The following is a 17,820-nucleotide window of genomic DNA, read 5'->3' as shown; positions in this document are numbered from 1 at the left end:
TGTCTTAATTTTACACATATTTTAAAAAATTTATTTGAATTGAGAGATTTTTTATTAATCAATGAATTATATTTTTTATATGATTATTTATTTTTTCAATATTTCTGGTTTCAGGTAAATATTTTTTTTTTTAAATATTAGATTTATTTCTTTTAAATTATTAACCGAATATGATAAATTTAACATAATTTATTTTTAATAAAAGTGAACATTTCGCAATTAAATAGTGATACGTATAGCACTTAGTGAAATGTGATTAATAAAGAAAATATATAAACGGTTTAGAAAGTGTAAATAATTAGTGAGAGTGATTTTATTCTATACGTTTCTATTAAAAAAAAATGTATATCAAGATAATGTGTTTTATGTAGTGAATATGGAATATTAAAATAAAAAGTAAAAATATAATATTTTAAAAATGGGTAGTAAAAGCATGTCGGGAAGTGGTAGTGCTAGCGTGTTGATGTGTCGACAATGGTGGAAAGTATGTTGGATATATGGAGATCAGGAAAAATATTACCGTCAACTTTATGGACGAAGAAATAATAATTCAGTGACTACGGGTACAACTACAACAACAACAACAACAACAGCTACTGCTGCTGTATTTACAGTCACTCGTGAACAACTTACTACTACTATACAATCAGAGTAAGATTTTCTTTTTAATCTAATTGTGAATTTTTAACAAATATATATTTTATTTTTATTCTTTTTTTGTATTAACTACAAGTTATAGATTAACTTTTAATTAATATCTAAATCCTGCTAATGATATCTAAAATTATATTAGTAGATGTCTGCTTTCTTTACAGGGAAGGATGATTTTTTTTAAATGATCTTCTATAAGAGTGATTTGAGGTTTTGGTATTTACGTATTACCCCGTCGACTAATAAATTGCAATCTTTTGGGTTATTGTTAATATCACCCGATATAACCAATTTATTACAATTTTTACAACCATTTATATTTACTTAATTTATATATATAATTTAACCTACACTCTCTTCGCTCGATAACCTTAACTAATTAACACAGAAATGTTTTGAGTATTTAAATAATAAATAAATCGCCGCTGCGTTCGAGTCACGGGGCAGATTATGGTAAATGACAAAATAAACACCATGTTAAAAAAGCAAGTACCACTTTGAAGCAGTCGTAGGATTCGTGGCGAGATCCTGCAAACCAAAGTCCGGCAAAAGAGGAACAGAAGGATGCTTCCAGATGGATCTTCTAGAGAGTCTAGAGAATACAAAGCCTCAGACTGAGACGAAAAAACATGACGTGAGGGTCAGAGGGTGAAAGACAGCTCTCTGCGTAGCCGTTGTTCGTCCGCTCTTACGTGGATGGGCGTCGGTGATGAAGCAAGGAGAGTTTAGATTCCTTGGCCCAAAGGCAACTCCCGGAGACGTGCAATGCTTAATTGTGAACTCGGCCCCGGGAGGGGAGGATCGGTGAAATATGAGATTTGGTCGGTAGGGCGTAGGCTCACATACGCTCTCTTAATAACATCTATCGGACATGTTAGCGACTCCGACATTCCACTCCGTCCGTAAATGGGATTCCTCAGGCTCATCGGAAAAAAAAAATTAGTAATTATTGCAATTATTTATTATTTAAATAATCAAAACATTACTGTTAATTAGTCGAGGTTAGCGAGCGTAGGCTAAGTTCATTTATTTTATATCTACAGTTATAAGCAGTAATGCTTACATTTTTATATATAAAATATGTTAATGATCCCGTAACTTTGAGGTATTTTCAAAGTTACGGGATCATTATGGTTATGGTTTACGGACTAATACGTAAATACCGAGTCTTTTTAACTGACTTCAATAAAAAAAGTTGCTCAATTCGACCCTTGTTTATTATTTATTTTTTATATTCTTACGTATTACTCTTCATCAAATGGGAGACCTGCTTCAATTCTTTTTTTTACATTCTGAACACTTGTAGTGTAGTATATATTAATGTAGTGTAGTGAAGAACAATATTAAAGTACCAAAACTAAAACTCAACTGTTAAATATTTGGGAGACAGTGGTTTGTAAAACATTGATAAACGTAGATCATTATTTTTTCGGGCATTGTATATAAATATATATGCGGACATCTATTTCAATTAATAAATAATTTACTTGATTAGCTTGATCAAAAATTTTGAAATTTGGTACTCTGTACAGAGAATTGATATTAATAAATTTTGGACAAGAAGCAACAGAGATTTGGAGTAAAAAAGAAAGATCAAATAAAATAGCTTTCCTGTGATTTTCCGAGTGTTAACTAACGCCATTACCGATATATCACCGACTCTTCTTAAATATTCATATCGAGCTCCGTTGACGTTGACTGTCAATCCTCTCTGTTCTGAACACTATGAAAAAGCGATTCTGCGCCTTGGATACGGTACAATCCTTAATTTTGTCGAATTAAGAGATTCATCTCCTTCCAACTCCTGAACGACACTCAATCTTTCTCGAAAGAATCAATTTAAAAAGTTGATTCAGGCTACCCCTTAAAATATGCCCCAAATAAGCCAGCTTTCTGCATTTTATTGTTGTCAGTTTTTTTTCGTTTAATCCCGCATCTTCTCAAAACCTGTTCATTCGACCTCCGTTCCGTCCTTGGGATGCAAAATATTTTTCTACGGAACCACTTTTCAAACACTTCCACTCGCTTAACAGTTGCTGCTTTCACTCTCCAAACCTCAAACCCGTACATCAACGTAGACCAAATGTAACATTTGAGCATTCTTTTGAGTTTAAGCATCAAATTCAGAGTTTTATTGGAAATTATTATTTTATTCTAAGCAAAAAATAATTAATTAATTCTTAATTTTACTTAATATAACTTGTGCAGGATGTTTATTTTTCATCAAATATAAATGTACAACTTTCAGGTATAAAAATTGGTCCTTGCAGGTCCACTGCGACAAATTCGGTTATGAAATTAACGGAGATTTTTCATTAAAAAAAAAATCCTACCAGGACACCATGATTTTTAAAAACTATTATCCATTATTGAATTAATAGGGCTAGTTATGTTTATTATTTAATAAGATCACTATCGGACAACACGAAATTTTAGGGTCGACATTCGAAGAATCATCTTTCTATTTTTTTTTATTTTCTGGAATCAGGGAGATTCCAGAAAAACTTCAAAAATTAAAAAAGGGGAAATTCTGTTTCAACCCTCATTTCTCCCTCTCACCTTCTCTCGCTTCTTTCTTAATGAAAATTTTATTCAACCAGATCTTCTAACCACATTAGTTTTTTTTTTTAAAAAAAGACTTATACATCGTTTTCATAAAAGAATGAACTATATATTTTTTCGCAAATTCAAAAATTATTTTTGGAAGAAATTTTCAGCTAACCTACTCTTACGTTTTGTTTTTCATTATATGTATATACTAGCACACCCAGCAATGCTTCGCAGCAAATTTCTAGATTTGAGTATATATATATGAAAGTTTGATAAAACATTAACAAAATGAACATTACTGATCTTCACAAAATTTAAGCTTTCCCTTTTACCCTTTCCCTCTTTCTCTCTCTCTCCTCTTTTCCCTTTTTCCATTTCATTATTACCATATCCCCTTTCCCCATTTTCCCTTTCCTTTCCCAAAATCTCTTTCGCTTATTTCTCTTTCCCTTTCCCTTTCCTCGTTCCTCGTTTCCCTTTTTTCCATTTTCTCCTCTTCCCTTTTATCTTTTTCGATTTTTCCCTATTTCCCTTTTCCGATTTTTTATTTTCTTCCTTTCCCCCCGCGGAAATCCGTAAAGTAGTTTTTTAGTCTATAGCGGATACACATATCGGAAACACTGAAATGGAATCGTAAAATATATAATATAACGGGTGTTCCTTTTACGTCCAACAGAAAGCGCTGTTTTTCAAAACAAGCATTTTTTACCTGTCACAGGTGTGACATCTGTATAATAGTAGGTATATAAAAACGCGCGTATTTGAATGCAACGTTTTGTCAGAATTTCAAAGCAATCGGTGAAGAACTTTCGGAGATTTATGATTTTGAACAAAAGAACATTTACATTTTTATTTATTTAGATATATAAAGTATTAGTACCGTTTTGAATTTTGGCTTTCAGAGAGGTAAATAATTGAAATGGGTTTATCTACTCGCAGAGTTCTTTTTTTGCATTAAGATTTAGTATTCTGTTTACCGGGAAAGTATAGCTTTTATTTTGTAGAAATTCTTTGGTGATCTTGTTTTTCAGGTAAATTAAGTAGATTTTTTTAATTAAAAAAAAATACTTTAACTTGCACAGTGTAAAAATGCTTTTCATGCGTTTGTTTTCTCAATTGCTTAGTATTGGATTATTATAAAATAATTATATATACCCCGAGGTTATTCTGATATTCAAAGTATTTTCAGGTGAAACTTAAAGAAAATAAGCTGTAAAAATGGAGATAAAAAAATATATAATTATTATTTTCCCGCATTCTAAATTACCTTAGTTCACGCTTATTTAGCAGTCTTGACGTCATTTTACCGTTACTTTAATCAAAACAAAGTTTTCTCCCGTTTTTCGTTTCTTGGCAGCAGCTTTTTATCATATTAACTGCGTTTTTTTTACGTCTATCTGAATTTTAAATAAAATGAACTTTTCAATGAATAAAATAAAACCTACTTTAAAAGATCCTGAACTTAAAAATTAATAATACTGAAAAAAAAATTTTGCATTAAATTAAGGGTTTCAACTTTTAAAAAACTTGCTTAAAATTAAAGTATTATTAGTTTTTAGTGCAAAAATGATTATTTATTTTAATTTTAGCTTTCTTAATTCTATGCAATGCGTATTAATTAACTTTACTATGAACTTTAAACCTATTAATAGCTTTACTATCATCTTACTAATTACTTTGCAAATATCTTGTGCAAATAAATTTATTCGTGTTAACCACATAGTTGTCTATTTTTTGTAATTTACGTAAACTATTTTTTTCTCATATTTTAGCATATGCTATATATCAAAAATATCATTCTGACATTCTTTAATCATACTTTTTTAAATGTTAGATTTTTAAATTATATTTTCCGAAAATATTTCAAATGAATTAAAATAAAATATTTGCAATAAATTTTTAATTTTTTCACACACGCACACACACACATATATATATATTTAGTATTTAATGCTTTCTTTTAAACTATTGAAAAAGCAACACAATAATTTTTTTCGATTTCCCTAATCATCTATTATTGTTGATATACGGAATTAAAATTTATGAAATGTATTAGGCCTAAAACTAATTAATATTTTCATAAAGCTTAAACAATGAAATCTCGAAATAATTCATCATTTAGTCTTTCTGGCTTAAAAAACACTATTTTTTCCAACAATTTTTTTTTAATTCATACACATGAAAACTTTATATTAAAAACCTGTTTGGTAACTTCGATTTTCAAATCGTCATTATATATATATATATTTTTTTCAGTTGTAATATCGACTAATCGTCTTTATATTGCTCAGGATACTTTTACAAAAAATATCGTATGGAAAATTTATGATAGACATAAATTTTCCATATGTCTGATACTTTTATCAGTATAAGAAAAACTTTAATTTTAAATTACATAATTAATTAAGATGTAGCAGTGAAGTGATAGAAGAAAATAAAAAAACATCGAATTTGGTTAGTTTTCCCATGTTAATTAAACCATGTTTAATTGGCTTTTCCCCAAATTATTTTTATTTACAATTAATAAACTTATTATTTACTCTTTTATTTTTTTATTAAAGCCAGCATATTTCCTTTTATAGCCTTTTTATGAATAGCAAAAAGTTTTATAGAATTTTATTTTTGAAACTTCATTCATCCTTTTCCGTTTGAGTATATTTTATGTTAATTAATAAATGATAAATAGTCGATTAATAATTTATTTTAAAAAAAAACTAAAATGCATGTAAAAAAATGAATTAAACGTGTACCATGAACTACGGAAATAGTAAAGGGATACAATTAGGAAGAAACCTAAATAAGATCACTATAGATTGTCTGCTTATCTTTCGTAAATGGGATTAACTATAAATTAACTTGAAAATGCGCTAACAAAGAGTTACAAAACAAGCAGCTAAAGCAGAATTATAAATTCATTCAAAAACAGATTATTGACTACTGCATCCGTTAAAAAATTGAAAATAATTTTTTTTCATGAAAATCAAGCTTTAGTTATCAAAAGGTTTTGTAAATTTATGTTTCAATTTCAATTCTGTACGTGAAGAAAAATATTACAGAAAGAAAACTTTTAGGTGGTGTAATGTTTTGTTTTTTTTTAGTTTTCCTAAACATCACATGAATTTGAGAAGAATAATAAAGCATTAGATTTATATTGTCGAACAATGAAAAAAAATATAATTTTTTTAAAGAAATATTTCATAAAAATGTTTTACATTCTACAGAAATAAACTTAGATTAACGTATTTAAATGTAATTTTCTAATCACATTGGTTTTACCAGGAAATTTACTAAAAAAATTATAATTAACCTTTGAATAAAAACTTATAAATTTAGAATTTTCAGAATTTTTAAAATTGTGAAAAAATCTGTTGTGTACACCACATGAATTCCTTGTACTCCTATTAAATTACATATACACATTTTTTCTGCGCTTCATTTAAACTTATTTCATTTGAAAGTGAGATATGACCATCCAATTCTTTAATAAAGTGAACAGTTGCATAATTGCTAAAATATTAGTTTTTATTAACATCAAATATTTATATAATTATTAATTCAACAATCTTCCCTGAAATAATAGGATAGGATATTATTCTACTATTCTATTGGTGAACGCGTCTTCGCAAATCATCTGATTTCGAAGTCGAGAGTTCCAATGTTCAAGTCCTAGTAAAGGCAATTACTTTTATATGGATTTGAATACTAGACCGCGGATATCGGTGTTCTTTTGTGGTTGGGTTTCAATTAACCACACATCTCAGAAATGGTCGACCTTAGACTGTACAAGACTACACTTTACTTATACTCTTACATATCATCCTCATTCATTCTCTGAAGGAATACTTGACCGTAATTCCCGGAGGCTAAACAGAAAAGAAAAAAAGTCTTATATCTATCTAATACTATGGTTTTTAAATTATATTGATGTACATCAACAAAATGAAAACAAAAACGAAGAATCAGATGTTTCACCAAATCTGGTGTGGACAACATGACTTACTTGTACTCCTATTAAATTACATGTACACATTATTTTAAATGAAAAGTAAATTTTATTTCCTTAATAGCTTCTGATATTTTTTCATATTTTATTATTTTTATTGTTATTATTGAATTTATCGTGAAGATTTTTTTACAATCGGAGATTAATAATTATTAATAAATCAATATACTAAAAATTAAAAAAAAAAAGTTAAAAAAAGGAGATCAAGTCCTTCCCCTTGTAAAATATTTCAGTCCTTCCCCAAATATTTCATTAATTAAAATTTCATTTGGCTATAACTTTGTAACCAATGAAAATAAGTACCACTTATGATATATCGTTGAAACTCTCTCTACGAGGGCTTATTACTACAGTTAAGGAAATGTCCAAAATCCAAGTTTTTGAAATTTGGACTTTTTTGGTCACTTTGGTCCTGTCGATTGCAATCAAAAGGGGAAGCGCACAACTAGATGTTAAAACAGTCCTAAATCCAAAATTTCAAGATCCTACGGCTAATCGTTTTTGAGTTATGCGAGATACATACGTACGTACATTCTGTACGTACACACGTACGTACACGTACGTGTGTACGTCTGTACGTACACACGTACGTACAGACGTCACGCCGAAAGTAGTCAAAATGGATTCAGGGATAGTCGAAATGGATATTTCGGTTGAAATCTGAGAACCAAAATTTTTCCGATCACAATACTTCCTTAGGACGTAAAAACTAAAGGATTAATTTATTTAAATATTATTAGTTTATTTTTTATAACACAACAATCAACTTTCACTGATTTTCACACTTATTATGTAAAAAGCTAATACATATATTTCTAAAATAAATTAGGAAATTAAATTAATATTAACGCTGTTACGCATCGCTAGCGTTGCGGTATCCTCCTCTGCGGACGGAGTAGTCAGGTAACCATTGATGACATATCTAGGAGTCATAATCTTTAATTAAAAAAAAAACTGGTGAAATCAGTCCAATGGTTCGGACTGGGATACTCTGTCCAGGATTTTGCCAATTATTTTAAATATATAAATACATTTTTATTTGTGAATTGAATTGAAAACGTATTGGTAGTGACTGGGCATTTTAAAAAGGTAACGTAACGTTCCAGCGGTTTGGTCAACATATACCGCGTATACATGATTTTTCTGCGGTATAATGGTCAGCAACATTCATACATGTTAAAAGAAACCAATGATGTACGGTTCAGTAAAATTATTATTATTTACTTTATTTTTACAGTTATTAAATTTATTTCCAGTTACATCTTTACTTTTTTATGAAATACTTTCTAGTTTTCTTTAGTTAGACGTAGTATAACGATTCCAATAAATATAAAATATCGTTAACGTCGTTTTTTGTTTTTATGACTTACTGTGCAGTATTTTTTGAAAGTTCAATCGCTGCTTTTAAAAGAAAATATTTTGCCGTTACTATTCAAAGAATAACCAACTCGTATTTTTATTTAAAGTAGGGAATTTGATTTAATCAAGAATTTCTTTTTATTTTATTAATTTTTTTCATTTGGAGTTTTTAAAATAAGGTGGATAAGCTCTTTTTTATATTATTTATTTATTTTTTTTTTAACTAAATATTATCTTAAATTACACTAAAGATTTATCTTAAGGTAATAGCTGTAAACAGATCGGTTACAAACAGATGATTGATTCAGTCACTCCTAACCTTGTCGCTATGACGCAGACCAGTTGTCTTACTTTATGGTAAGGTTAAAGACGTATTCTGATTGCCTGACTACTGAGATGCTATAGATCAGATTAAAATATTTAAAATGTTTTTTAAGTAATCGAGAATTCTTATTTTTTTAACGAGCTGGATTGTCTTGTGAGACAAATAGATCTTTAGCATAATAATTTATTTATTTATTTTTTTAATTCGACAACTTTTCATATAATCTTTAATTTATTTGATGAAGCACTCCGTTCCATTTTATTTTTTATTAACATATCAATCTTAACATATATATCTACTACATGGTTATTTATTTCATGCATATTAACATCTTTCTCTGTTAAATATTTATAATTCTACAATTAGTTTTACGAGAAAAAATTAATTAATCTCGAAATCGTTGTCTGTTTTATATAAGACGAATGCAGGTTATATTCTGAAAATTGCTTTGTAAAGGATTAGGTTTAAGGATGTTTTAACAATATTATTTAAGGTTTATTAATAAATATAATATTTAATAACAATTTACTTATAAATTAAATCAGGGATTTATCTAAATTTGTGTAAAAAATTTGTTATTTTCTTCATTTTCAATTAGGATTTTAACAAAATTTTCAAAATTACCAATATTTTTTAATAGTTACACAACAAACAGGTTACAGAATAAAACCATTTATTTAAAATTTAAACCTATCTGGCCATTTCGAATGTTAATACAATCATCAGTACATACTACGGAAAAGTACATAAAATATAAGGATCATAGAAAAAGGTTGCAGTAATTTTAAAAAATCGTATCTCAGAAACCATTAGAGAGAAATCAAACGAGTATGTTTTTTTTTTTTTTTTTAAATTCACCAACTCAAAAAGCTTTTTTAGATACCTTAGAATGTTTCAATATGAGCTCTGTTGGTCGCTCTGTAAACATTCAGCCAATAATCGACTTCTGCCCAGGTCCGCTAGATCATCGCAGGCGTAACTGTGCAAGTAGCAGCGGTGATCCGTTGTCTTAAATGTTGTACATCCCTGATTTTTTTCACTGTAGACAAAGTTTTAAACGTATTCCAGTATAAAAACATCTAGGGGTGTCAAATCTGGGCTTCTTGGAGGCTAAAGCACAGGATTGGCCCTACCAATCCAACGAGTAGGGTATCTTTCATTGAAAATGTGTCGAACGCCTAGTATAGTGGGGGCGCAACATGTTGCTGAATTATTATATCAACGTTGCTTTCTTGTTCAGTTTAATTTTTTAGGGCTTCTTAAACAATTCTGGTGTATACGCTCAACTGTTTCGTCACTCGTTTTGGGCCATCCGAAGGACTTTCTCGCTTCCATATTGCCAGATTCCTTAAACTGCTCGTACCACCGCTGTGGTAAATGTTGTTTGAATGAGCGGAATCGTTGCCGTAAACACACCGGAAAGTCCGTTGAACAGTTATGACTAATTTATGCTTTGCTAACTACCAAACGTACTGTGTTTTCTGCTGAACTGTCCCCATTGCACTGACTGACAGTGACGTAGAGGCGTTGTGCCGTTGTGCGCATCGGCTCAAGGTCACGGCCGGTCACGTCCAAAATTTTACAGAATTATAGATATTTAACTTTTTGAGCTTCTTGATTCATTCTCTTATAATTGTCTCCAGGGCACAATTAAAAAATCTCTCTCGGCACGCCGGAAGGCGGAGGTAGATTTCACCGGTGCTAAGTAGGGGATAAAAAAGATTTCCACCTTAAAGTTAAGAAAAACTTCAGATTTACTCAATACGACAATGTTTATATGAGAAAAACGTTTCACATGTTTAGCACACGACAAGCTCCATCTTCTTACAATTTCAGCAATATTTTGAACATCCCTTGCCGTACAGGTTGATCATATCAAAAATTGTTTCAGACAAAAGTTTTAGGTAATGTTTAGAGAACTAACGACCACTTTAAACCGATTCGATGCTTTGCCTATTAAGGGAGGGATGATTCTTTTCGTCTTCAAAACCCCATTTTTCAACCTCCTGGGCCAATGGTCGGAAATATAAAAAATGTTTATTTATATAAGTTCTAGGCTCTTATACAAAGAATAGTAGGTAGTTTAAGCGAATTCGATATTTTACTTAATAAGAAAGTTATAGCGATATTTTGTTTTTTTCGAAAAAGCCTCCCATTTCCACTTTCATGGTTCGATTTTGTCCGTTAACGAACTCGACCGAGATTGTGGGACGAATTATTTTAAAGGAACAATTTGAAAGTGATTGGCGCAAAATTACAGCAGTTATTGTGTCCACAAGAAAGTGAAATATGTATATATAAATGTATATATATAAACGTTTGAGCTGACGGTGGTTTTGGAGTCCGGAGGATGTAAAATGCAAACATCTGTTGAAATTTTCTGGAAGTCGAATCATAGTACCCATTACAATAGGGCGTTTTTATTTAACTTTAAATCGTGAATTTTTGAAATTAATATTTTTACAGCACAACATTGTGTTCGGGCAGTAATAACGCCGAAGCATTTTTTGCCCAATAAAATCCAAATAAAAACAAACCTCCCTGTCGTACACAAATTTTAATTTAAAAAAGATCAGAAACTGCTCTTAGAAATTTTCGTTTAGAAAATTTTTTTGTTAACATTTCTTTAAAAATATTTACAGTATTTGATCGACTTTGAAATTATCATAGCTGTTTAATTATACTGTAATTAATTTCCATTGCCATTTTTATTATCGTATTACATTCCTATAATAATAATTTTCTCTTGATTTTATTTTTCTAATAGATAAATTTTTAAACCAATCTTATTTCAATCCAATTTTTTTTTAAATTTAGTCTTCGTTTATATTTACTTATCAATTATTGTATACCATACATTAAAAAAGTTATTTTTTATCCTGTTATGTATGTTTCCGTTAAATTCTTTTTGGAAATTTACACTTAAATTACGTTGTCAATCGTTTATATGCCCTGCGGCATTTTGTTATTAGTATTTTTCAAATTATAATAACCCATCTAGTCGTTTGCCCTCAAAAAGAAAAGATAAAAAATCTTCCAACTTTCTCCTGGTGTCTATTCTCAATAATTGGTATCAGGTAAACCAAGAGCCGTTATAATGTTTCTATCTTTAACAGCACACTATTTTAATGTTTTAAAAAATGTATGTAATCTTGTAGAGACTTTACTGTAAATTATACTGAATTTTAGCTCAGCTTTTTTTATTCTGCTGGCTTACGTACTAAAAAGAAAGAACAATCAGCGTGAACAAGCCATTATATCACGCGAAATCATTAAACGTTAAATAAAATTGAAACGCTAATAGTGCGCAGGCCTACAAGAAATTATAACTAAAACTAATTTTCTACAATTTTTAACTCATTGTGAATCACCATTTATGTATACATTGACTACTATAATTCGTATGGATTTCATCTGATATATATATATATATATATTTTTTTTTTTTTTTTGTCTTCAGTCATTTGACTGGTTTGATGCAGCTCTCCAAGATTCCCTATCTAGTGCTAGTCGTTTCATTTCAGTATACCCTCTACATCCTACATCCCTAACAATTTGTTTTACATATTCCAAACGTGGCCTGCCTACACAATTTTTCCCTTCTACCTGTCCTTCCAAAATTAAAGCGACTATTCCAGGATGCCTTAGTATGTGGCCTATAAGTCTGTCTCTTCTTTTAACTATATTTTTCCAAATGCTTCTTTCTTCATCTATTTGCCGCAATACCTCCTCATTTGTCACTTTATCCACCCATCTGATTTTTAACATTCTCCTGTAGCACCACATTTCAAAAGCTTTTAACCTTTTCTTCTCAGATACTCCGATTGTCCAAGTTTCACTTCCATATAAAGCGACACTCCAAACATACACTTTCAAAAATCTTTTTCTGACATTTAAATTAATTTTTGATGTAAACAACTTATATTTCTTACTGAAGGCTCGTTTAGCTTGTGCTATTCGGCATTTTATATCGCTCCTGCTTCGTCCATCTTTAGTAATTCTACTTCCCAAATAACAAAATTCTTCTACCTCCATAATCTTTTCTCCTCCTATTTTCACATTCAGTGGTCCATCTTTGTTATTTCTACAACATTTCATTACTTTTGTTTTGTTCTTGTTTATTTTCATGCGATAGTTCTTGCGTAGGACTTCATCTATGCCGTTCATTGTTTCTTCTAAATCCTTTTTATTCTCGGCTAGAATTACTATATCATCAGCAAATCGTAGCATCTTTATCTTTTCACCTTGTACTGTTACTCCGAATCTAAATTGTTCTTTAACATCATTAACTGCTAGTTCCATGTAAAGATTAAAAAGTAACGGAGATAGAGAACATCCTTGTCGGACTCCCTTTCTTATTATGGCTTCTTTCTTATGTTCTTCAATTGCTACTGTTGCTGTTTGGTTCCTGTACATGTTAGCAATTGTTCTTCTATCTCTGTATTTGAACCCTAATTTTTTTAAAATGCTGAACATTTTATTCCAGTCTACGTTATCGAATGCCTTTTCTAGGTCTATAAACGCCAAGTATGTTGGTTTGTTTTTCTTTAATCTTCCTTCTACTATTAATCTGAGGCCTAAAATTGCTTCCCTTGTCCCTATACTTTTCCTGAAACCAAATTGGTCTTCTCCTAACACTTCCTCCACTCTCCTCTCAATTCTTCTGTATAGAATTCTAGTTAAGATTTTTGATGCATGACTAGTTAAACTAATTGTTCTGTATTCTTCACATTTATCTGCCCCTGATTTCTTTGGTATCATTACTATAACACTTTTTTTGAAGTCTGATGGAAATTCCCCTTTTTCATAAATATTACACACCAGTTTGTATAATCTATCAATCGCCTCCTCCCCTGCACTGCGCAGTAATTCTACAGGTATTCCGTCTATTCCAGGAGCCTTTCTGCCATTTAAATCTTTTAATGCTCTCTTAAATTCAGATCTCAGTATTGTTTCTCCCATTTCATCCTCCTCAACTTCCTCTTCTTCCTCTATAAAACCATTTTCTAATTCATTTCCTCCGTATAACTCTTCAATATATTCCACCCATCTATCGACTTTACCTTTCGTATTATATATAGGTGTACCATCTTTGTTTAACACATTATTAGATTTTAATTTATGTACCCCAAAATTTTCCTTAACTTTCCTGTATGCTCCATCTATTGTACCAATGTTCATTTCTCTTTCCACTTCTGAACACTTTTCTTTAATCCACTCTTCTTTCGCCAGTTTGCACTTCCTGTTTATAGCATTTCTTAATTGCCGATAGTTCCTTTTACTTTCTTCATCACTAGCATTCTTATATTTTCTACGTTCATCCATCAGCTGCAATATATCGTCTGAAACCCAAGGTTTTCTACCAGTTCTCTTTATTCCGCCTAAGTTCGCTTCTGCTGATTTAAGAATTTCCTTTTTAACATTCTCCCATTCTTCTTCTACATTTTCTATCTTATCTTTTTTACTCAGACCTCTAGCGATGTCCTCCTCAAAAATCTTCTTTACCTCCTCTTCCTCAAGCTTCTCTAAATTCCACCGATTCATCTGACACCTTTTCTTCAGGTTTTTAAACCCCAATCTACATTTCATTATCACCAAATTATGGTCGCTATCAATGTCTGCTCCAGGGTAAGTTTTGCAGTCCACGAGTTGATTTCTAAATCTTTGCTTAACCATGATATAATCTATCTGATACCTTGCAGTATCGCCTGGCTTTTTCCAAGTGTATATTCTTGTATTATGATTTTTAAATTGGGTGTTGGCAATTACTAAATTATACTTCGTGCAAAACTCTATAAGTCGGTCCCCTCTTTCATTCCTTTTGCCCAGCCCGTATTCACCCACTATATTTCCTTCCTTGCCTTTTCCAATGCTTGCATTCCAATCTCCAACTATTATTAAATTTTCATCTCCTTTTACGTGTTTAATTGCTTCATCAATCTCTTCGTATACACATTCTACCTCATCATCATCATGGACGCTTGTAGGCATATAGACGTTAACAATCGTTGTCGGTTTAGGTTTTGAATTTATCCTTATTACAATGACTCTATCGCTATGCGTCTTGAAATACTCCACTCTCCTCCCTATTTTCTTGTTCATCACGAAACCTACTCCTGCCTGCCCATTATTTGACGCTGAGTTAATTACTCTAAAGTCACCCGACCAAAAGTCGCCTTCCTCTTCCCACCGAACCTCACTAATTCCTACTATATCCACGTTTACCCTATCCATTTCCCTTTTTAAATTCTCTAGCCTACCAACCTACCAACCTATATATATATATATATATATATATATATATATATATATAAGGAATCTCATAGCTCGGATCAAACACATGATTAATTCAACCCTGCATTTCAGTACTACACAAAATTATCATTAAGAACAATATCTTAACAAATATTCTAATCTAGAATCATGAATATTAAATTATTCGGACGATTTACTCAGCCATTTACAGAAATTAATGGTTTTTGTTTGGAAATCGCTAGGAAATCATTAGCCTTTTTTATTTAATGATTATATTCTGCGCAGATTTTTTTTTTTTAATAATATTTTTAAATTTAATCGATATTTTTAAGTTTTAAATTATCTCTATTCTTTTTAAATCGAATGGAGATAGTTTAAATAAATAAAAATACGTAACTAGATCGACTTTTCTTAATGAGATGTCGATTTTTCACATTTGTTCTCCACTTTTATATTTACCTGTTTGAAATGTAGTTTTAAAAATAGGTGTAAATGAAGATTATAAAAAATATAGGTTTTAGCTCATTTATTTTGTATTAATATAGTCATTTAAAATAACCTTTAAAATTTATCATCCGTTTTTACTTCTTTGTACGAAGAAAAAGGTAGTATTGTGATCGCGAAAAATTTCGGTTTTCAAATTTCAACGAAAATATCCATTTTGACCATTCCTGTATCCATTTTGACTAGTTTCGGCGTGACTTCTGTACGTACGTATGTATCTCAAAAACATAACTCAAAAACAATTAGCCGTAGGATGTTGAATTTTGAATTTAAGACTGTTGTAATATCTACTTGTGCACCTCCCTTTTGATTCCAACCGACTGAACCGACAGTATTCAAAAAAGCTCAAAATACAAAAAGATTTAGATTTTGGAATTTTTCTTAACTGCAATAATAAGCTCTCATCGAGAGCTTTTCAACGATATATCATAAGTGGTACTTACTTTCATTTGTTTCAGAGTTATAGCCAAATAAAATTTTAATTAATGAAATATTTGGATCCTAGGGAAGGCACTTCTGTTCGAATTAGACTTCATCTCTTTTTTTTTAACTTTTTTTTTAATTTGAATATATTGATTTATTAATAATTATTAATCACTGATTGTAAAAAAAAAAACTTTTACATGAATAATAGTTCAACAGTGACAATAAAAATAAAAGTATGAAAAAATATCAGAAGTTATTATTAATAAATATAATTTGATGTACTCTTCATTTAAAAAAAAAATGTGTATATGTAATTTAATAGGCGTGCAAGTCATATCGTGTCCGCATCAGAACTCATATTATGACGCTTTGACAACCATCTTCAGTGATCATGTTATTGTTCTCATCTGGGCATCAGCTGTTAATTTTTTCTATTTTTTTTTCTTTTTAAAAAAACGTTAATTGATTTGATTTGTGTTTGAATTTGTATTGACAATAATTTTGTTTAGTTCATAAAGTTATGTAGAAATAGATAAAAGAAAATTTGTTCTAATATAAAACCTATTAAAGAAAATCTCGTATTTTAAAGTACGTTACCATTTTGTATTGCTCAACTTTATAGCTTTATTGCTATGTATACTAGCAAAGTACGTGACCAAAGTTAAGCACGACCATTGCTATCCACGCGTTGATGTCTCTCGCCTCGGATTTGCACGACTGCATTCTAGTGACTTCCTACTGAGTAAAGAATTTAATTTAACTTACATTTACATTAAAGAAAACACAACAGTTAACCTTTTAATTGTATACCACTCGATATTGTTTTCTTTTAATGGGAAATATAATTTCAAATAATCATTACTTACCGAGTTAACTTTCCTATCGTTACTACCGACTGATATAACGGTATTTCTCAATAGAAAATAATTATTTTCTTTTGAAAGTCATTTATTCCGGTATTAAATTTAATTAGTTAATTCTTTCAAACTGTCATTTGACTTTGTATAAATTTCAGTATACTTTCACCTGTTTTCGTAATATTTATATTGAAATACAATCATTAAATCCTGTGTAAGCTTTTGTTTTTGTGCTTGTATTAAGGTAAACGTTGACTAATGAATAAATATATTGAAATCCCAAGCCGGGAATCAAACCAATACCATTTATCATTGGATTGAACCTACATTAATATTTTCTAATTATTTGAAAAAATTAATTTACGATTTATTGAGGTTTTAAATCAAATAATAGAAATGTAGAATTAAATCAGCCCGCGGGGCTGGTCTAATGCTGAACTTGTCGTCACAAATTATTTGTTGAATAGCTGATTTTTTAAGTCAAAGGTCCTGAGGTTCAAATCCTGGTAAATGTTAGTTGCTTTTAAACGTATTTAAATACTAAACAATAGATACCGGTGTATTTTGGTCGTTCAATCAACCGTACATCACAGAAATAGTCGGCCTGAGTCTATGCAAGACTACATTCAATTACGTGTCATACATATCATTCTTACGTGGAAATCTGATTTCCTCGTACACATTAGGAAAATAAAATGAAATAATATTATATAATTATTTAAAAAGAGAATTTTATTATAAATTTAAGAAAATATTCACTTCATATAAATATAAACTATGAAGTAAATACTCTCTTCATATTTGATTGCTGATTTCCGTGACGAAATGGTAGCATCTTTGCCTTTCATCCGGAAGTCTCACTTTCGAATCCCGGTCTACAAAATTTCCTA

At 30.1% G+C, this 17,820-nt stretch overlaps 1 protein-coding gene across 1 annotated transcript in view; it reads left to right on the top strand.

The window, feature by feature from the left end:
- The first annotated feature begins 308 nt into the window (after positions 1-308).
- The window catches only part of LOC142321790 (uncharacterized), a 261,736-nt gene continuing 244,224 nt past the window's right edge, over positions 309-17,820 (top strand). Inside the window, exon 1 of the mRNA XM_075360185.1 lies at positions 309-651. Coding sequence (XP_075216300.1) covers positions 419-651 — 233 coding nt within the window. The 5' untranslated portion in view covers positions 309-418. The remainder of the gene's footprint in view (positions 652-17,820) is intronic.

This window comes from Lycorma delicatula, chromosome 3 (assembly GCF_047948215.1).
Source record: "Lycorma delicatula isolate Av1 chromosome 3, ASM4794821v1, whole genome shotgun sequence".
Lineage (NCBI taxonomy): Eukaryota > Metazoa > Arthropoda > Insecta > Hemiptera > Fulgoridae > Lycorma > Lycorma delicatula.
Note: the sequence above shows the minus strand (reverse complement) of the source record. Positions and strands in the feature narration are given on the sequence as shown.